Raw genomic sequence first — 22,195 nt, forward strand, 5'->3', positions numbered from 1 at the left:
ATATTTTTCCTCACAAATTTAAAATAGGATTATTGAAGAACAAAATTATCAAAAAAGTGTGCGACCATACGATGAAAAGCGCGTAAAGTACCGGTATTCAGAGATTGTGTAATAGTAAAACAATAACTGTATTTACTGCTTACCAACTACAAATTATTATAAATGCGGAAGAAATGAACGCCAACGTTTTGATAAAATTAAAGTTCAAAGAAACCTGATTTGTCGAGAAATAAAACAGACATCATTTCAGTTCATCGAATTTAGAGTATGTGTTGGGAGTTAGCCAATTCTTAAGATCATGCCGAAAATCCAACACACGATATTATTATTTTTTACTGGTTTGTATTCTCTTCATCATTTATCACAAAATCCTCTCTTTCAACTCCATCCATCTCTCCAATTTTGTCTCCCTCTTTTACTTTTTCATTTCATTTTCAGGCATTTATTCCATATCTGAAGTTTTCAGCTCATGGGAAACGTGTTCAAAAAATGGAGTTTCATACATGTTTGAAGAACAGAAAGTTGATTGGCATGAGGCAGAAAGGCGATGCAAATTTGCCGGTGGATCTTTACCTATTATTCGGTCGTATTTTGATGAGAATTGTATCGTTAGTAAGTAAATACTGTTATCTTTGATGAAAACATTTGTACTTTAGAGTAATTGTTTGTAGTGTAGTTGAGGGAGACAAAATTAAAACAATTGTAACCCGAGAGTTTTCTAATATTACAGGAAGGCTAAAACAAAGTGTTGGTCCTTTTTCTATTGGAGCTGCAAAATCCACCTCTGGAGTTTGGACATGGGTTGATGGTACCCCAGTGACTCAGCCAACATACTGGGCGAGAGGTGCTGTTTATTTTGTTAATTTCAATATAAGTTTATAAACTAAATCTTTACCCGAAAAAGTTTGTTAACAAATCTATAAGGTACTATAAAACGTACCGTACTTGTCAAGATGAGCTTATGCTATACCCCTGAAGCCGGTTAAAGTTTTAGAAGCAGGTATATTATTAAGTAACTTTAAGCTCCACCTGGACCACACTAGTATGGATGATGCACCTGGGGATGAACTCTTACATACTAAGTTCGGACGCTGGATCTGACCAATATTTTCCGGATTAGTTACCAGGTTAAGGCAGAAGAGTAAAATTTTGCCATACTTTAAGGTTCATAAACCCTCTGCTCACTCATATGAAATTTTTCTTTAACTTTTATGATTTCCCAAAGGAAATGTATATGCTGAATAAAATACAAACAATTATAGCATGGCTTGCGTGGCTTTGGATGCTGAGTCTGAAAAACATTTTTCCAATGCTGGACAAAGATAAACTTTGGGACTACTGATGAAATTCTGTAGATTTTTAGAATTTGACTTGCATGGATGATGAACACTTCCAGACTTGCTCAAGATGTTTGAGTTCACAGAATTTTTTCTTTATAAGTGAATAAAGTATTTTTTGAAACAGGTCCATTCTCAAGTATCTTAAAATTCTAATTTAACCAAACTTACATGGATATTGATCACTTACTAGAAAATAAATGATGTGCTATTTGTCTTGCTAATAAATAACATTCGTCGAAGTGAGCTTTGTAATCTCTGATTTCCTATATTTTAGATGCCATGGATCTAACTATAAGTTTTCAAAGCAAGTTATGGGCTCAGTTTTCTTCCAACTTTTTTATCACCTAGCTTCAAGTTTGAAAGAATATAGTTACTCACTTGTATGTCGGGGCTTAAAACTGAACACGACTCGTAAATAGGCATACGCAATTTTCGATATCATTATCTACAATACATCAACACCAGGGTATGCTCTTTAGATTCTCACACCTGACTGCTTTATTGTATTGGATACATAAAAATATTGATATAATTTTTACATGATTTTCATATAATTTTCAAATAAAAAGATAATGACATGAATATCATGTGAGCCACTTTTCCCAGTGTGCAGATATTGCTACACAATATATATTCTGCATCCTGTGAAACTAAAACTGAAGTCCTTTATAGTTACTAAAATACTTTATTTTTTTGCTACAGAGATCTGTAGGACAGAATTGCACTACACAATGTGATGGTTATACTGGTATAATAACAAGCACTTCAAACAACTCTTTTGGCTTACTGTGAAGGGTTCAAGTAAATTGAACAGCAATATAATGTGAAAAAAATATCAAACAATAAGGTTTTCTTTTTTGATTTTGTAAAATGTTTTCAGTTAAATAAAGTACAAAGTTATTTTTACATGCTTTCCACTGATTAAGTTTATTGCATAAAATGTTGGCATTGATTGAAATGGATAATCAGCCTTATCTATATACTGTAAACCTGCGTTGGATGACTTTTTCACTCCATGATATTTTATGTTTCTTGAGGAATTATTTTACTTATTGAGGGCTTTCAAATACAAAATTTTACTTGGTATTCAGGCCCAAGATAGTGAGGGAACGCCTGCAAGGCTTTTTGTAAAATATCTGTTACAAGTTTTTTTTAATGGCTTCTTGTTACTGTGATAATGTCGTTAATATCTACAATAGGGAACGATATTTTGTGTTATAAGAAAATCAGTTTGTCTTTATATTTATAGCATTTAAGCTAGAATATGATTTTTATAGTCTTTTTAAAATTTTTAGATATATTTAAGCGGCCAAAGTATAATTAATTTGGTTGTAAGAGAATGTATGTGAGAACAAACTGCCTGAAAATGTCGCCATTTTGTTTTAGTGGCGGCCATCTTGAAAATGGCGGAAATCGCGGTGGCCAACGATGTTTTTAGATTAAGTAGTATCAGATAGACATTTGTACCCAATTTCATGCTTGTATCCACAAGTGAACTATTTTGCTGAAATTTTATTCTAAGCCGCTACACTATATCAGGTTACTTTCCTGCATTATACGAAATTTTACGTTATTATTGTCGCTACTGAGTGCTGCATAGCATATGTCTGTCTACACTGGTGTCGACTGATTACACTGAGCAGTGACAAAGTCCTGCCCTATTCATAGGGGTCTGCCGGTATAGGGATTCTCCGAACAAAAATGGTGTACACATTCCTTTTACGAATCGTGTTCAGTTTAACATGTTTTTTCCTTTGGCTCATTGTCAAATGATACTTTCGAAGAAATTTTTTCCCTCATACCTTGTTTTGAGTCGCCTTCTCGGCACAGCGGTCAAAGCGTCTGCTCTGGAATCGCAAAATAAGGTTCGAATCCACTGCGGAACGTATAGACCGGCCCTTTGGATGAAACTACATCACACGAGGTATCGCAGTAATCGATGACACGAAAATATTCTCTCCCTGCTCAATGGTCCTGGGTGCCAAGTTTAGTTATTGACCTCCATCGGCAAATACTAGTGTGTTCATATGAGTGAAAAAGTCCCGAGAGATGCTGGAGGGACGTTTAACAATTAAAACGAACAAACCTAGTTACATTGCACAAAGGTTGATTCTCTATAAGGCCATTTTCCGGCCTACGATAGAATCAATTTAAAATGTGATTTTATAGAACTAAAATCAATCCATTCCATGATTTTGATGTTTGTTTTTCAACATCGATCCCTTAAGTCACATGATTTGGAGATCACAAATGGTCATCAACTAAAGAAAAATTGAGGATAGGTCCATTCACATCATGTTTAATTTCTGAATGTAAATGATCAAAAAAATTATTTTAGTCGGAAACACATCAGACATAAGTAATACATTCGAATTGTTTTAAATTTAAGGCTCAAAATATTTTTATGACAAGGATTCGGATGCATCCACATTTTGCATACCGTATGAATCTGTTTCATTAGGATTTAATTAGAAGTATTATATCATATATATTTATATTGTGATTGTATATCATTTATATAGATGTGCTACTTATTTTATGTATAAATTTTCCGTATAAGAAAGAAAGTTTCTAAGTTTCTGTTGAACTATATAAAAGTTATGTATCAAATGTTGAAAATAATGTATGGAATTTGATTGATTAAATAAAACTGAAGAAGTTATTAATAAAATGAATTCAACATTGCAAAAATATAAAGAATTATTTAACAGCAGAAAAATATCAATGCAAGTACATGTTGACTATCCAAATACAATAAATAGTCAATAAATAAAACTCAGTACAGTTGCACTTAAATGTACATGTCCAAGTAAAACGAAACAACATCGTAAACGGCTTTGCTTTTATTTAATTACTCATGGTGCACGATATATTTAATAAAAAATGCCATTTAAACTATATGTATACATATGTATAAAAGTTAGACCCCCCCCCCCATTCTAACAGCACTTCATAAAAATGGAGTAGATTTAAAAGTTTCTTCCCCTATGCATATCAGACGTTTAAGTAGATCTAAGGACTAACAGAGCTGTACAACATCCCAGGTACAAAATGGGCCCTAAGGGTTTTATGCTCCTTTCGCACTCTTGAAACCTGTAGGCTAAATTCAGTCTCTTTCCCAGTACAACTTCAAAACACGGAAAGTGACAGTTCCTATTGTAAGTCTTTAGCATTAAAAGTAAACGTCATGGGTCGTTTGGATATTATCTTTAAAACGAGGTCCTGTCCCGCCGTAGGCGTTGGTCAGTAATGCAACTATGTATAAATCAAAATTGTGACACTTGACCTTAAGTGGATGATCTCTTTATCTGTGTGGGGAGAGGGGTTCCTAAATGTCATATGTGATCAATCACATATGACATTTAGGACCCCTCCCCTCTACCAGTTTATTTTCTAAGACAGAGCTTCTGTTCTCGTAACTTATATCGATGCTTTCAAAAAAGCGTGATGAATAGATTGAGTCCTCTCAATTAAGTCCGAGTTAACAAAACATATGGATCCTATGTCACTCGTACGAAAGGGTTCCTATAAAAATTATATGTGTAACCATTAAAAGAAGTCACAAACAGGAAATCCAGTTTCCCCTCTACAACAAAGACGACTTATATCAATTCTAGAACTATACAGTACTAATAAGGAAATACAAAGAATATATGCAGTACTCATAAGGGAATACAAAGAAGTAGCATGCAACGATAAACAAAACTACCGTTTTAAATATCCATAATGAAAATAAATAACTCATATTCACGCCTTATAGACTATAGTTTTTTTTATTTTCTAATTTTTTTATGAGACATTTCCACTAAACGTGTCCACTTTTAATTTCACGACATCCAGTCTTTTCAGTCCTTTGATTTTAGATTTTTTAAGTAAAAATTTTGACTTTTTTTAGTAAACATGCATGGCTTATATAGATTCTTAGTAAATCAACAGAAAACTGTACTCTAACCAAAAGTTCATAAAATAGAAATAATCTACATATGCTACATATCCTTCATTGTGAGTAGTTAGTTTTTCCTGCAAATATCGCTAAAATGAAGCGAAAAGTTTTTATTGACATGTCATCACCGCCTTAGAGCAAGTGCATAATTTGTTAGTCACTTTATATGTTTATAAGAAGTTTACATGCAAATTTTGGTGTTGCTTAAAGGTGGCTATGACATGTGTAAGAGTTATCTAACACAGCCACCCCCTTGAGTTTTCCTATTACGCTAAAGCAAATACGGTCCGATAGTACCGTACTTTGTGACTCTATATCATAACAAATACTAGTGTAGGATTGTAAGATGTTTGTTGAATATCCGTTACTTTAATTTGTCTGTCAGTAGCTTTCTTTGGTTAAAAAAAGTTGTCAACAGATCACACTATTACGAGTTGAGTAAGTTGGGACATTTTGATTATTTCTTCTCACGTAGTTTGTGGTGAGCTTGAGATAAAGATACCAGAGAGTCTGACACATCTGTTTCATACTTGGATAGTTTACTTAAAAAAGACGTTAATGGTAATCGAACAACCAAGCTCTATGATAAACGTGATGACTTTAACTTTTCTGTCGTCAACTTTCCTTACTTTTGCAGCAATATACCCTCATCACCTGCATACGGAGTCTATATATCTCAGTTGATTCGATACTCAAGACATGTTCTACGTACGAACAATTTCTAAAACAAGGTAAATTATTGACAAGCAAGTTGATGAAACAAGAATATCAACAGTTTTGTTTAAAGTCATCATTTCGTAAGTTCTATGGTCGATACAATGACCTTGTCAGCAAATACAATTTATCATTGAGTCAAATGCTGACTGACGTTTTCATACTAATTGTTAGTTCATTATTTATTCACGGAATTGACGACGGATTTTCCCGTTATTTCCCGATCATGACAAGGAGCACTAAGCGGGTTGACTGGTCAGCAGGGGATGCTCACTCCTCCATGGCACCTGATCCCACCTCTGATGTTTCGAAGGTCCGTGTTTGCTCTGCTCCTATTTCGTATTGTATTATGGACTTTGAGATTGAATACTGTTCGTTATCTTCATATCTTTCTTTGAATACTATGAAAGGTATTAAAATTTTGAAACATTTTAATTAGAAATGTGAAGTCATTTTTTAATTTATTTTCATTTTTGTTGTCCATGTTATCACATGATAAAATAATTATGTATTTTACAGATGAACCCAATAATTACGGAGGAAATGAAAATTGCTTACAGTTTCGGTTGTTTGAAGGAAATCATCTTTGGAACGACGTATCTTGTAGTGAGATTGCTGGCTATGTTTGTCAAAGTGAGTACTGTGATCACAATTTTCTAGTAGTAAACAAAAGGATTATTTCTTCTTTTGTATTTCGTGGAAATAGTGCGCTCACAATAGAACTTGTCCACGAATTTTTCGACCCTCCTATTGTTCATAATCTCCATATGTTTGATGATTAACTTTAAAGATGTTATTTCAAGAATCCCAATAGGTAAATACAAATAACTTTGAAAATTTTGGGTCATCTTTGTAAGCATTTTCAATTACTCAATGCCAGAATTTCAGAATCTGAGGATCGGACTACTTGAAATAAATAATTTTTAAGTGAAAGTTTTTTTTTCTAAATCCAAATTGTGAGGACATGCCACTCATAAACCTACACATGGAGTGTGTGTCAATAATAAAAAAGAAAGATGTGCAAGTGATATTGTGAATGAAACTGAAAAACTCTTTATATAAAAGCTGATTTTTAAATTATATTCCCTTTTCTAGGCCCAATAACTCCATATTGTGAAGACATGCCAAACATGGACTGTGTGTCGATAATCAAAAACATGGTATGAAATACTATATCTTAAGCACCACTTTAGTATATGATTAATAACAAGAAGGTAAATAGAATTATTTTTATACCCTTTATAATAAACTAAATAAAAATACTTTTAAGGCAGCTTACGCATTTTGTACATAATTCTTTTCCAGGTTGATTCTGCTCTACAAGGAAATTTGTCAAAAAAAGAAATGAAGCTTGCAATCGATCACGCACTTCTAAAATTACAAACTCTTTCAATAAACTCCGAACAATCTCCTGAAGACTTAGATAATTCCATAGATTTGCTGAATAAAATCGCCGATGTCTCCAATAAGTCCAATGTTACACTGCCAAAGTCGGTATGCTATATTCATGACTGTTATTTTAAACGCAATTCGATAAATTCCTCCTCAAACAGAGATGTCATAATATCAGGCGAATGATATATCTTGTTTTTTTTAATCTCATCACTCATTTAAACAAGAAATTTTCATTATTCATTTTGGTATTCAGAGGATCGTGACAACAATTGACAATATACTAGCAGAAAATCACACTGCTGCTTGGAAAAACATTTCTGCAAAGCAGGTAATTATTGTGATAATGTTAAATGAACAATATCTATATTATATTAGGATTAAACATTACTCGTCTTATTATTATCTAGGTCTCTGCAAGAGTCAATAAAATCTTCAAGACCGTTGACAAAATAGGTTTGCATCTCTTAGAAACGGTCAACGAGAACGAAAGCATCACATTTAACTCAACGAAAAATATCGGTAGAGTGACTTAATGCTTAACAAAGTACAGTCAGTAACATTTATTTTTTATTGGTTTTTCACTTTAATATTATTAATGAAGATTTATTTAAAAAAAAAGGTATCAATCATTTTTAATTTCATTCTCTTAGTTTTCACAGTGGCAAAGATTCCAGCAGATCAGCCCGTTATTTTCCCAGAAAACAATAGCATCCTAATTTCATCGCTAGTGTTTCCAGTACAAGTTAATGGTTTTAATCAAAGTAATATCAGTTTCTTTATACAACTTTTTATGCCCCCTTAAACGAAATTTCGGGGGTATATAATTTTTGTCGTGTCCGTCAGTCGATATGTCTGTTTGTTCGCAAAAACATTAACCTTGCCCATAACTTTTAATTTAGTGGAGCTATGCCTTTCATATTTCAAAGGTATATTCCTTGTGACAAGGCTTTTCTTTGGGTACCACCAAATTTGACCTTCTGACCTGGAGTTTGATCCATTTTTACACCAAAATTTCAAATTTTTACTTTGGCCATATCTTTTAAGCAGTAGATACCAGGGCATTTATACTTTACATATATATCTTTGTTTAAAGAACTTTTAAGTGGATACCAACAACCTTGAACTTTTGACCCTGACCTTGGAGATTTCTGTACTTGTGAAAAAACTTTAACCTTTGCCATAACTTTTGAACGCTATGGGATAGGGCTTCATACTTCACATATGTAATCCTTGTGGAAATACCCTTCATTGGATACCAAGAACTTTGACCCTTTGACCTTGACCTTGGAATATTATTTACATCCAAAAAGAATAGGTTGCCCATAACTTTTAAAGAGTTGGGGCTATTGCTTTCATACTTTGCATATTTAATGCTTGTGACAATACCTTTCATTTGATAGCAAGGTTTTTGACCCTTTGATAGTTTGACCTACTTTTAAAAAAGAATTAACCTTAGCCATTACTTTTGAAAGGTAAGGACTAGGGCCTCCATCATTTACATATATATTTTATGTGGCAAGACCTTTCATTGGAAACCAATTATCTTGACCTTTTGACCTGGAACTTTGAGACTTTTTGTACTTATGTAAAAAATTTAAACTTGGCCATAACTTTTGAAGGCTAAGTGCTAGTGATCTCATTATACACTTATGTAATTCTTGTGAGAAGACCCTTCATAAGTTACTAAGAACTTTTACTATTTGACCTTGGAGTTTGATCTACTTTTAAAAAGCAAACATTGACCATTACTTTTAAAGGGTTAGGGCTAGTACTTTCATACTTTCATATTTAATCCTTGTGACAAAACCTTTCATTTGAAAACAAGAAATTGGACCTTGGAGTTTGATCTACATTGATTTTTTTTAAATCTTGGCCATAACTTCTGAACGGTTAGGACCATACTTTACATATATAATTTTTGTGGCAAGACCTTTCATGGATACCAATGACCTTGACTTTGAAGATGACATATTTGCTTATGTCAAAACTTTAACCTTGGCCTACTTTCATATTTCTCAATTGTATTTCCGGTAAGAATACTCAACTTTTGGTACCGATAAAATAAATTTTCATTTAAAAAAAAATTAGTTTTTGCTATGTTGCCATACGGGGGCATCAGTGTTTCACAAACACATCATGTTTTCCATTCAATATTTTCTTGCTTCTACTGAAACCAAAATGTCAACTTTCTTTTCAATAATAAAAAAAAACTAGGTATTCCCTACCTTGCAGTGAAGTACACAACACTAGCGAAACATTTAAATGACAAAAAAAGGTAAGAAGTTCTAGATACACCGAGATATGTACGTATGCTTAAATTATAGCCAATATTCTCATCAATACGACGATTTTTTTTTTCAGAGTGAAAAAGAATTCCGGATACGATATTTCTTCTGATATTATGTCATTAACACTTAATGAACCTTTATTTGGAGGAACATTAGACCCTTCAATTCATTTAAAGATCTTAAAACAGGTAGTATATTAAATAATATCATTTGTGAACATTCTAAATGAAAATATAAGCCCCATTTAAAAAAGAAACATTTTTTCATTGTACTTTTTTCTGTTCCTTTTTGTTTCTGAATTAGGATTCTCAAAATTCCTTCAGCAAATGTGTATTTTGGGATTTTAAACGCAAGTAAGTACTGATCAGTGATTTTTTTTTCAATTTTCAACCAGCATTCGTACGTTATTATTTCATCATACGTCTGGTAATATTATATATTATTGCATGATAGTGAGAGAAATATAGAGATATATTCATCTAAGAAATATCATATTCGGCGAGGGGAATGGGATATTTCTTGGATGAATATATCTTCAAGTTTCCCGACTATTCATGCAATGGATTCTTTATTATACCGAAAAAAGCAAACATTTTGAAACAAACATAAACTTTCATATTCGGCACTGCTCTCAAATTCACTTTCAATTTAAATGTAAAATTACTTAAACCCTTTGACTGATCACTAATCATCAATTTTTAATGTAAACTAGGCTAATATAACGTCTACTACTCTCGGAAGTTTTCTTTCAATGAACGATAACTATTGCTGGAAAATGCACTAGGTATCCGAAGAGGTGAAATATGATGGAAAGCATGCCGACGACCGTGAAATATGAAGTTTTATAGCTTTATCACGTGATAGTCTAGAACCAATCTGATAAGGCGTTGTGTAGAATAGTTATAGTGAAGTATAATAAACTTAATATTTATTACAGTAACGGAACTGGTGAGTGGTCAACACGAGGATGTAAATTACTATCTACAGATCTTTATCTTCACTGTGAATGCAATCATCTGACAAATTTTGCGGTACTGGTGCGACCATATTCAAGGGTAATCATTAAGATGTCTTTTTGAATATAATAATATGTCGATTTTATGGGCAATTACTACTTGTAATTTTCCATTGTCTCACTATAAAGGAATTTACTAGCAGTGCATAATTGTAGATCTGTGATAAATCACTGAGAAAGTCCTTTCATCTTCACAGATACAAGACGAAGAGGATGCATTGAATTGGATTTCCATAATTGGTTGCTCAATATCGGTCTTTCTTTCTTTGCTGACGGCCATTATTTACATCTTCTTCTGGAAGTGAGAAGATTTAATAAACAATCTGCAAACATTGGATATTTTACAATGTTTTGTTTGTTCGTTAATGTTTAAAAATCCCTATAAAATATTTTTCGTTGATATGGAGAGCCTCAATTTGTTAACTTATACGTGGCACCAAGGACCATGTAGCAGTGAGGCTTGATTCTTTTGCAAGCTTCTATTGTGACAAGGGAATTCGTTTTACATGGTTTTAGCAGAAAGACCGGTCTAAGGCGGTCCAAAGAGGGACTCGAACCCGCGAAGCATGGATTAACACCTCCCTCTAGAGCAGACGATATACCACTGTGCCGCACGGACAACTATCTATAATATAAATCATATGGTAAATTAGATTATATCACAGAAAAACATGATCTACATTCTTTCTTTACAGATCCATTACGGTCAACGTCAACCGAATAGTAAATAAGATCACGGTGCTTCTCTGCTTTAGTCTATCCATGGCTTATACGTTATTTCTAGTCGGAGTTGATAAAATACAGAATGAAGTAAGGATTTGATTAATTTGGTTAATTTTATATGAAAGCATTAGTTTAGAGATCCGTGCCTGCTCAGTTGTTTTCAAAGACTTTTGAGCTTGGTTATTGTTTGTTATCTCTATTTTTCATTCAAAAGAGGCACATGTCCATAATGGGTTAAAATTTGATCTCTTTTATATATTTCAGGTCGGATGCACTATCATAACAGCACTGTTACATTATCTTTTCCTATTTATTTTCTTTCTAATGCTGGCCCTTGGGTGGCACTATTTCAGCAGTATCTCTCTGGTCAAATTATCACTGTCTAAAGCAACAGCACTTCAAAGCCATGCCAATGCTGTCGGTAAAGTCACGTGGGTAGTTGTCACGGGTGAGTATACATTAGGTGTGTAGCAAAGTGAAAAGAGAACGGATAACAATGTCAGTGACAAGTCATCTAGAATGTGAATAAAGATAATCGTAAATACGAGGTAAATACGTAAATCCGTAAATTGTATCTTTTAGTTATTCCAGTGTGCATAACTGCAGGAACATTCGGAATTGTATATTCCTGGGACAAGGACTATCATTCAAAAACCAGGTACTCAAACTCTATTTTACACATTGATTGTAATATTCATATATTGAAATACTTCCTAATCTTTTGGGAAAGTCGTTTAATAGTATTATTTTATAGTTGCTGGTTATCATTTGAAAGTGGAGCCTTGTATGGATTTATTGGACCCGTAGCTGGTATTATTTTGGTAGGAAGTTGTCATTTTACTAGATTTGTTAACGTCATTAATTCAGTCTTGATCAATTAAAATAGTTTTATTTTGTGATGATATTGTATGTGAAATCTTGTACAAACACTGTAATTTGTATTGATGCAAAGAGCCAATTGCTAAGAAATACTAGTTATTATTTTTAATTTTAGGTCAATATCATAATTGTGTTCAGTCTCGTTGTGACTCTATGTTCGACAATTTCCTCAGAAGGAGAAGTGAAAAAAAGGACCATGTAAGTCAAAATGAATACAAATCCAGAATTTTCTGAAAGAAGGATACGGAGATAACAAACAGTATTCAATCTCAAAGTCCATAAAACAATTCAAATTAAGAGTCAAACACTATCCGTCTTCAGAGCAAACACGGACCCCCGAAACATCAGAGGTGGGATCAGGTACGATGGAGGAGTAAGCATCCCCTGCCGACCGGTCACGACCGCCGTGTGCTCCTTGTCATGATCAGGAAATAATGGAAAAAATCCGTTGTCAATTCTGTGTATATATAATGGACTAACAATTGGTATGAAAAACTTCAGTTAGCACTTTACTCAATGATGAATTGTATTTGCTGACAAGGTCATTGTATCGACCATAGAACTTACAAATAAACGAGACTGCTGATATTCTTGTTTCATCAACTTGCTTGTCAATAATTTACCGCGTTTTAGAAATTGTTCGTGCGTAGAACATGTTCTTGCGAATCGAATCAACTGAGATATATATATATACTCCGTCTTCAGGTGATGAAGGTATATTGCTGCATAAGTAAGGGAAGTTGACGATAGAAAAGTTAAAGTCATCACGTTTATCATATAGCTTGGTTGTTAGATTACCATTAGTGTCTTTTTCAAGTAAAATATCCAAGTATGAAACAGAAGTGTCGGACTCTGTGGTGTCTTTTATCTCAAGATCACAATTATATAGCTGTAAAATAATGTTCCAGCTTAATCGCGTGTTTATCAAGACAAGAATTATGCTTTCCATAAGAATATGTTAAATTTTCGGGAATCTTTTTTTCTAATTAACATATATTTTTATGATCAATAAAATAACATGAATATTACTGGAATGGTTTTAGAGCCGGAATAAAGTCCATCTGTACCTTGTTACCTGTTCTGGGTGTGACGTGGTTGTTTGGCCTCTTGTCTATTAATGAAGATGTGGTCGTCTTTCAGTATATCTTCTCCCTGTTGAACTCCTTTCAGGTATTCAGTTTATATTTTTATTATTGCTTCGATACAACTATCGACTAATCAAAGATTATGTAGGAAATAATGATTTGATTATGTAATCTCTTCTTCAGGGACTTTTTATTTTCATCTCGAAATGTCTCCTGAACAAAAAGGTAGGGACAACACTTGATATTAAGATATCAATGTTCTTTCCCCCAAGTACCTTTTTAATTTACAATGTCAAAAATATACTGAGAAAGCCTGCTTAGAACTCAAATATTTTTGTAAACCAAAGACAATTACTTGAACCAGTTTATGTTCTACTTTATTGATACGAAAGATTTAAAAATATACCATATAATTCTACAGATCAGAGAGTTGCTAAGAGAACGCATACACATAGAAGGTTCAGAAAGCTGGAGAAGCAGGTTTTATTCACTATTGAGCAGCAATACGGTGTCTACGAATACGAAGGAGTTTTCATCAGCGTCTAGAGTTAGTTTTTTTTTATATGTTGAGAAATCAAAATGTGATTTACGTTTATTTTCTCATTCATATAAAATGCCTCTTTTTAATTTCGTTGTTGACCAACAAAAGTATTTCAAAAATTTATTTACATCCAGATATGATTAAAAAAAAAATGAAATGCATTATTTTTTATTCTTTCTTTAAAAAGATCAATTGTGCATATATTTACATTATAAGACTTCAAAACAAAGATATGCTTTTACATGTAGTAGGGATAGAATCGAGAGAAAATGCCATAAACTGAGAATTACATTTGTTTTCTCTGTGATATTAAAGATTCAAACTGATGGAGAAGAATTATCTATTAAACAAAAAGAAGGGGAGCTCATCCAGGTATTTTATTCTATATTAATGGTCATGCTAAGAACAAACACTTATTAATCTCAAAAGTACATTAAAACAATTAATGGAAATTGGAATGGAAATGGAAAGCTAACATAAAATAACAGATGTCAGATCAGTTGCCATGGAGGAGTTACCCTCTCCTGATAATATAAAATTCAATCAAAAAGATAATCAATATTTTTTTACGTAGTAAATTGTATTGTTTTCAAAAAACTATTTTGAAGCTTAACGTGAAAGAAAAGAAAAGAAATGTCATATGATGTTATATGTTTTATTCTGGTTGTATTCAGATACACTCTGTACTCATTTTTAAAAAATCATTTAATAACTAAATATTTTTTGAAAACATAAAATTTCAGGGAATTTCGTACACAAGGAGAGAAAGTATCAATACAGCTTTTTGAAGTTCATGACGAAGAATCAAGACTTATTCTTAGAACTTCTGAGAATGCTTATTACAGTGCCTAATCGATTATGATTAAATTATCTTTTCTTTTATCTGCTTGTTTCATCACGTAATGGTAAGCCATAACAGAACTTCGTCGTAATCTAACAGTTTTCAGATTTCATATTATTTGAATGAAACATTTCAATATTCTACATATATTAATAGGATTCGGCAATAATTGATTAGAACGTAGCTCTTGTTTATTATTTGGCAATTTTAGATTTTGTTTTGTTCCTACTATTAAAAGCTGTAAGCCAGCTTCTGAAGAACACTAGCTCAAGATCAGTACGTAAAGTATCAATGTATTCCTATAGCGGAATGCATTGATACTTTACGTACTGATCTTGAGCTAGAAAATATTGTTTTCAAGATATTTAGATACATTTTGAATTAAGTTACTGCATTTATCCGCTTAGTTTGTATTAATAAATTTTAATGCTACAATGTTGTTGTTTGTATGTTATCTCATTCATAAACATAATTATACAAACGTGGAATCAACAAATGCCGGATCATCTGCTCTGAAGGAATAGGTATTCCTGCTGACTTAAAAAGGAGATAAATTAATGTCAAATAAGTTGATGAAACAAGAATTTCAGTAGTCTCGTTTAAAGTCATCATTTTAACAAATGCTGACTGAGGGTTTCATACTAATTGTTAGTCCATTATTTATACACTGAATTGACCACAGATTTTCCCGTTATTTCCCAATAAATCATGACAAGGAGCACACAGCGGGTGAGACCGGTCGGTCGAGGATGCTCACTCCTCCATGGCACTTGATCCCAACTATGATGTTTTTGAGGTCCATGTTTGCTTTGTTCCCAATCTGTATTGTTTTATATACATTGATATTGAATACTGTTCGTTATCTCCATATCCTTTACCTTTACTTTCATGTGAATTATTTTCCAATTTATATACATAAATCGATCATAATTATAACCTAACTTATAGATAAATTGCTTATTTTCATCTAATCACAGTGTGCTCTGTTCCTTTACTTCAATTAACTACAAATGTATGATGAGATAATTGAAAATGACATCAAGTCGTGGCAAATCTTATATACTCGAATATTTTAGATAACGGCTTTATTCCTTTTGTTTAAAATTTAGCGTGTTCAAAATATGTACGAAATTAACTTTTGACATATATACTTTTTTGCCGGGCTAGCTGAAAGCATAGCGCTAGCTATAGGCGCCATGATCGTCTCAGTTACTATAAATAGACAATGTAAACAGAAAGTCAAACAGCGTTCAAGAAGAAACCTCCGATGTACAAAGTAGTTTTCTTGAAATTCATAAAATCGGGCAAATCATGAAATTAACTGCATTCTTATTTATTTGTGAGAAAAATAGCATTAACAGGTATTCGTTTCCAAGTCATGTCCTCGTTGTTGCAAAATTGAACATTTTTACATCGTAGATTCATGTTTGTTTTTAAATGCTGATTGCTTGATTAGAACTTCAGATAGGGCGCGTGTGCGGCCATGCTTAATTGTTTGTAAACATTTGTTGTTTTCTTCAAATGGACTTTTTAACAAAAATGTAAAAATAACAGCAGAAAAAACACTACAATTATATTTTCATTTATGAGTAATGTTCAAAAATTGTCTGTGTGTGAACTTTTCAACGTTGCATGTGTTTCAAAAATGAATTATGGGGCAGAAGTGTGGGGATTTATAACAGCAAAAGAATTAGAAAGAATACAATTAAAATTTGGTAAAAGACTTCTGGGAGTTAAAACTTCAACATGTACTCCGGCTGTTTATAGTGAATTAGGAAGAAAACCGTTGATAGTAACGAGAACATTTCACATTATTAAATATTGGTTTAAAATTCTCAGAGCAGAAAACTGTCAAATAAGATCAATTTATAATTATGATCTTAAGAATATTGCTACAAACTGGATTATTTTTGTTAGAGAGACTCCTTTATCTCATGGTTTTGGGGATGATTTCCCTGAGTCTGTAAATGAAAATGTTTTTTATATGTATTTTGAACAAAGACAAAGTGATTGTTTTTTCCAAAAAACTTAGAGTAGATATAGAAAACGCTCGTCTTCTCAAATTGTTTAAATATCTAAACTCTTTTATACAACAGGCTGAATATCTTAATAGTATATATTATGAAAAAACACAGAAAATCATTAACTAGACTCAGATCATCTTCTCATTGTCTACGCATTGAGTCTGGAAGATATGATAAAAAAATGTCCAACAAGTGAACGGAAATGTATATTTTGTACATCGAACGAAATAGAAGACGAATATCATTTTGTCTTAATATGTAACTTTTATACTGAGTTTAGAGAAAAATATATTAAAAAATATTATTATGCAAGACCTATTATGGCAAACTTTATTGAATTACTGAATTCCAATTCTGAAAGTATACTTAAAAAACTTGGAAAATTTGTGTTTGAATGTTTTAAAAACACCATTCAGCAGCATTAATAATACAAAAGACACCAGTTTTGCTTCTTATTTTTTTTCTTCCTGTTTTCAACATAATTGTAATAGCACCTGTGTAACACCTGTTTACTAATGTATATATATATATATATATATATATATATATATATATATATATATATATATATATATATATATATATATATATATATATATATATATATATATAAAGTAATGTTATATGTGGCAATATATGCAATGTATACGCCAATACAGATACTACTACAACTACATAATTTTTGACAAAAGGCCTAGATCCCGCTAATCCTTTAATCGTGATTTGCTGTATTAATTTTTATTATTATCAGTTTCATTAAATGAATCAATACCAGTTACTCTTTCCTTCATTTTTTTCTGTGAACGAAATTACTCATATAGGTCTAGATCCATGTCATTTCACAGTTGATGCTAGAAGTGCGTGCGTGCCGCTATAGATTGTTAGTAAGCATGAGTTTTGGCAATGATTAAAACAAAATATCTTAATTTATTTTGTATTTGAACAAACAACAAGAGTGAACAGAATAGAAGCATTGTGTTAATTTTACAGTGAAACATTTTGAAAACCATATATATATATTACAAAAATTGCAAAGATTGAGTATATAATTACATTGATTCATGAATTGTCTTGAAATTGAGCATTTTATAACTAGGTAAGAAAGAAAATTACTTGGAGTTGAAAAAATTTATACAATGAGTTTACAACAAAATTATAATTGGAGAACTGAATTTTTTGTAGGTGTACAATTTGAAAGATGTAAGATATCTTGGAGTGTAGCTATACTTGGAGTTGAACATTTCAAAATTAAAGTTACTTGGAGTTAAACTTACATTTATGTATAAGAAATTTATACAAGAAAAATTCATCATTTTAAAATTACAGTTTACCGGAAGTATTTGAAAATTACATAAGAGGTGTTCCAGGTAGAGTAGACCTGCAAATATTTTACTATATTAACTTTAAAAGCATTTTATGTTACCTTACATACAAGGATATATTTAACTTTATGTCTTCAAATGCTCGGCAGGCTCACCGGAGCTAGTTTTTGCTTATTTTGCTAAAGACTAACTCAAACACATTCACAGAGATGAATAATGTCATCTATTTAAATGACGATATAAAAGAAAATACTTTATGCAAAAGAATGGGGATCAGACTCACAAGCTCCGATTGAAATTACGTAAAATATGAAAAATGACTAGAAAAAATTCCTATAAAACAATAAGATCAAACATTTTAAGAAAAATATAGCAAGAAGATGGCACATCAAAACAAAAGGGGACACAAGATGTGATATGCTTGCTTTTCGCATCCGTGCCATCCAAGGTGAGCATGCACACACCCAAAAAGAAAAACTTCTTAAGCAATTCTGTATGACAGCAGTTAAGCACTGGCCTGCCCAGATAAAGATATTGAATAATATTCAAAAGAAAAAGAAAAAAAAAACAAAAAACATTCAAAAAATCTCTAGTTTATAATATAAACACTTGCTACGCTATCTAGTTCTAAGAGAAAGACAGCAGTTAATCACTGTCCTGCCCTAATGCCTAATAAAAACATTGCAACTAACGAATATTGTCATATGAGCCAGCAAGCAGGAGAGGTAAGATAAGGGTACCAATAACTATATAACAGCAGTTAGTCACTGACCTGCCAATGACAGCAGTTACTCACTGACCTGTCTCAACCATACAGCTGCAAAATGTTTATTTGTATTTAATTCCGCTGAACGTGCATCGCTTGAAGAAGATATAAGGCAGCAGTTAAATCACTGACCTGCATGTTAGACCATATTAAATTTGAAATGACTTTATCCGGATATACCTATGTAAAGCATTAGAATTCCAGCAACCCAAATGTTGAATACATGTTGAATGCTGAGTATCCTAATTGCGTTGCATGAGTAGCTGCACCTATACGAAAACTATGACGTTTAGGATCAAAACCTGCAAAGGATATTGCTTTTGAAAGCTGAGAGCTGACAAACGAGTAACTAACTGGGGTGCCGTCTACAAATTGAAAAAATGGACCTGCTGAGTGGAATGATTTTTTTACAATACTCATGCAAGGCTTGAACTGGACAGTATTCACCCGAACCTCCCTGAATAGAAACAATTATAGGATCATTTTTCTTTTGTGTTTTGTGGTGCGAATCACAATTTGAACACTGTGTGGCAGGTACCCATCACCATGGAATGTAACGTCCTGTACTTGCAAAACACGACCTCTGTCAGCTACTGACTTTACAACAACCTCCCCTAACCGCAGAAGTGCATTAAAACAAAGGAGATACAATGTTTTTAATAAAAACTGGTATATTGTTGTATAAGGAAGGGAAGTTAACGATTGAAAAGTTCAAGTCATCACGTTTTTCATAAAGCGTGGTCATTAGATTGAACCGAAAGATCAGAACTTTGTGCAATTATGTTCTTTTGTATATTAACTGCTCTTTATACACCAAATTTAAAGATTCCAGTGTGTTAAGGAATAAGATGGACTTACCAGTTTATTAATTAAGTACTATTGTTTTATTTTGTTACATGTAACAAGATAATATTTACAGATGAGGACAGAGACAGGCTAGAGAAGAGAGCAAATTTACTATTTATTGAGGAGTTCTAGAGCAGACTACTTCTTTTGTCAATATTTTATGAGTATTTTTTTTCGATATGGAATAACAGAGCCTGTCAGAATGTTTTGTTTTCATGGATATTTTCAGTATTGAATTTATACTTTCATATTGCATATTAAAAGGCCTCTTGTTGCAAATTATGATCTTGGATGACATGAAAAACCAACGAGCGGTATATAAATGATTCAAGCTTGAAAAAAAAAATCAATCAAAAGACCACCTTACTCAAGAAGAGTTAGAAAAATATATTTCAAAGACTTTTAATAGTATATTTCTTTGAATACGAGTAATAAGCTTTTGCAAATATTACAAATAAAACTTCGATACCTACAAGTTATAACAAGTTCTTTCTTTCACAATCATATATTTTTCAATCATATATTTATTTTTGTAATAAATTTGAAAGAGGTTTATTGAAGGACGCTTTTATCAAGAAATTAAAGTTTACATCCACGCAAGAATTGTGCATAAAATATTCAGAGATTGTGTAATAGTAAAACAATAATGCATTGACTGCTTACCAACTGTAACTTATTATAAATGCGGAAGAAATGAAAACCAAAGTTTTGACAAAATCCAAGTGCAAATAAAAGTTGATTTGCTGAGAAATAGAACTTACATCAATTCAGGACATCAATGTAGTGTGTGTTTTAAGAGCTAATCATTTCTTACGATCATGCCGAAAATCCAACACTCGATGTTAATTTTTTTGACTGGTTTGTATATTCATCATCATTCATCAATGAAATTCTCCCTCTCAACTCTATCTCTCCAATTTTTAATTCTTTTTTTACCTTTTTATTTCATTTTCAGGAATTTATTCCATATCTGAAATTTTCTGCTCATGGGAGACGTGTTTAGAAAACGGAGTTGCATATTTGTTTGAAGAACAGAAAGTTGATTGGAATGAGGCAGCTAGGGGATGCAAAGTTGCCGGTGGATCTTTAGCTATTATTCGGTCGAGATCTGATAAGGATTGTATAGTCAGTAAGTAAATACTTCTACCTATAATGAAAACATTTCTATTTTAGAAGAATTGTTTGTAGTGGAGGGAGACGAGGTTAAAACAATTATAATCCCCGAGAGTTTTCTTATATTGCAGGGAGGCTAAAACAAAGTGTTGGTCCCTATTCTATTGGAGGTACAAAATCGCCCTCTAGAAATTGGATATGGATAGATGACACCCCGATTACTCAGCCAACATATTGGTCTAAAGGTGATGCTTATTTTTTAAATTTTAATTCGAGTTTATAAACTGAGCATGATTATTTACCTGATTATTATTTATACACTGAATTGACGACGGATTTTTTCCGTTATTTCCTGTTCATGACAACGAGCACACGGCGGGTGTGACCGGTCGGAAGGGGATGGTCACTCCTCCATAGCACCTGATCCCACCTCTGATGTTTCGGAGGTCCATGTTTGCTCTGCTCTGATTTTGTATATTGTTTAATGGACTTTGAGATTGAATACTGTTCGTTATCTCCATATCCTTCTTGATAATGTTTGCTGTCGAATCTATAAAGGATTGATATGATTTCAGGCGAACCTTACTTGTCAATTTTCTTTTTCTTTTCTGAGCATGAGCTATACCCCCGGAGTCGGTGTTGGCTTCGGTTTCGGTATCAGAGTCGGAGTCCCTGTGAAAGGGGACGGGTGGTTGTGCCCATTTTTTACACTATTTTGATCTCCTTTTGAAGAAGAGCTCCATATATATAAAGATATAATGAAATGATCAAACTTTAAAACTAAAATTTATAAAACTTTTCTTTGCCAATGGATAGATGACATTTAAAGATACCATGTCTAAAGAGGTAAGTTATATCTGGTGGTTAATTTGTTGATCCCTAGCCTCCTTAAAGTTTTAGGAGCATGTCTAATACCAAGTACCTATATATTCCATCTGGACAAACTTGCATTGATGATGCACCTAGAAAATAACACTTACAGATTTATTTCGGATGCTAGATCTAACCAATATTTTCCAGATTAGTTACCAGAGTGAGGTAGAAGAGTAAATACATACTTGTACTTGTAAACAAAAATTGAAAGGTGTGGACATATTTATCTCTCACCATTTTCAAAAAAATGGTACGAAGACCCACTCTATATAAAAACATTAATTTTCTGAACATATTCTCAAAAACTCTTAAGTCTTAAAATGTATGTACTTTAAATATAGAACTATTTCTCATTTAAAGGGCAATTTATGTGCGACTTTGTGGCTCAGTGGTCAAAGCGGCAGTGTTGATATAGTTATTTGTCGCGAGTGCTCGAATCATACTATGAATTTTTTTTAGTTCAGGTTAAAATTTAGATAAATACAAT

At 32.5% G+C, this 22,195-nt stretch overlaps 2 protein-coding genes and 1 long non-coding RNA gene across 4 annotated transcripts in view; all 3 read left to right on the plus strand.

Annotated features, from left to right (window-relative positions):
• Positions 1-236: 236 nt before the first annotated feature.
• LOC134262716 (adhesion G protein-coupled receptor L3-like) overlaps positions 237-22,195 on the plus strand; it is a 60,818-nt gene continuing 38,859 nt past the window's right edge. Inside the window, exons 1-3 of the mRNA XM_062745083.1 lie at positions 237-338; positions 439-612; positions 20,967-21,080. Coding sequence (XP_062601067.1) covers positions 299-338; positions 439-612; positions 20,967-21,080 — 328 coding nt within the window. The 5' untranslated portion in view covers positions 237-298. The remainder of the gene's footprint in view (positions 339-438; positions 613-20,966; positions 21,081-22,195) is intronic.
• Positions 7,345-9,667, plus strand: LOC134262719 (uncharacterized). 2 transcript variants are annotated; one of them, XR_009991072.1, is made up of 5 exons: positions 7,345-7,491; positions 7,646-7,720; positions 7,800-7,911; positions 8,043-8,153; positions 9,607-9,667. It is a non-coding gene; the product is annotated as an uncharacterized LOC134262719 (long non-coding RNA). The 2 variants fall into 2 exon arrangements; XR_009991071.1 differs by lacking the exon at positions 9,607-9,667 and having other exon boundaries at positions 8,043-8,171.
• LOC134262717 (adhesion G-protein coupled receptor D1-like) lies at positions 9,748-14,750 on the plus strand. Its single transcript, XM_062745084.1, has 14 exons — positions 9,748-9,868; positions 9,984-10,033; positions 10,618-10,735; positions 10,893-10,996; positions 11,391-11,505; positions 11,683-11,866; positions 12,001-12,076; positions 12,173-12,239; positions 12,413-12,495; positions 13,341-13,467; positions 13,566-13,607; positions 13,804-13,929; positions 14,239-14,295; positions 14,667-14,750. Exons 1-14 carry the CDS (start codon positions 9,794-9,796, stop codon positions 14,709-14,711), a joined length of 1,269 nt encoding a protein of 422 aa, XP_062601068.1. The 5' UTR covers positions 9,748-9,793; the 3' UTR covers positions 14,712-14,750.

This window comes from Saccostrea cucullata, unplaced genomic scaffold, assembly GCF_032062105.1.
Source record: "Saccostrea cucullata isolate Sc308-1 unplaced genomic scaffold, CSIRO_AGI_Scuc_v1 ctg5040, whole genome shotgun sequence".
NCBI lineage: Eukaryota > Metazoa > Mollusca > Bivalvia > Ostreida > Ostreidae > Saccostrea > Saccostrea cuccullata.

Coding starts and splice junctions, on each gene's coding strand:
- LOC134262717 (XM_062745084.1), top strand. CDS start 9,794: ATGTCATTAACACTTAATGAACCTTTATTTGGAGGAACATTAGACCCT. Junction 12,496..13,340: donor GAAGTGAAAAAAAGGACCAT/GTAAGTCAAAAT, acceptor GAATGGTTTTAG/AGCCGGAATAAAGTCCATCT. Junction 13,468..13,565: donor CCCTGTTGAACTCCTTTCAG/GTATTCAGTTTA, acceptor TCTCTTCTTCAG/GGACTTTTTATTTTCATCTC.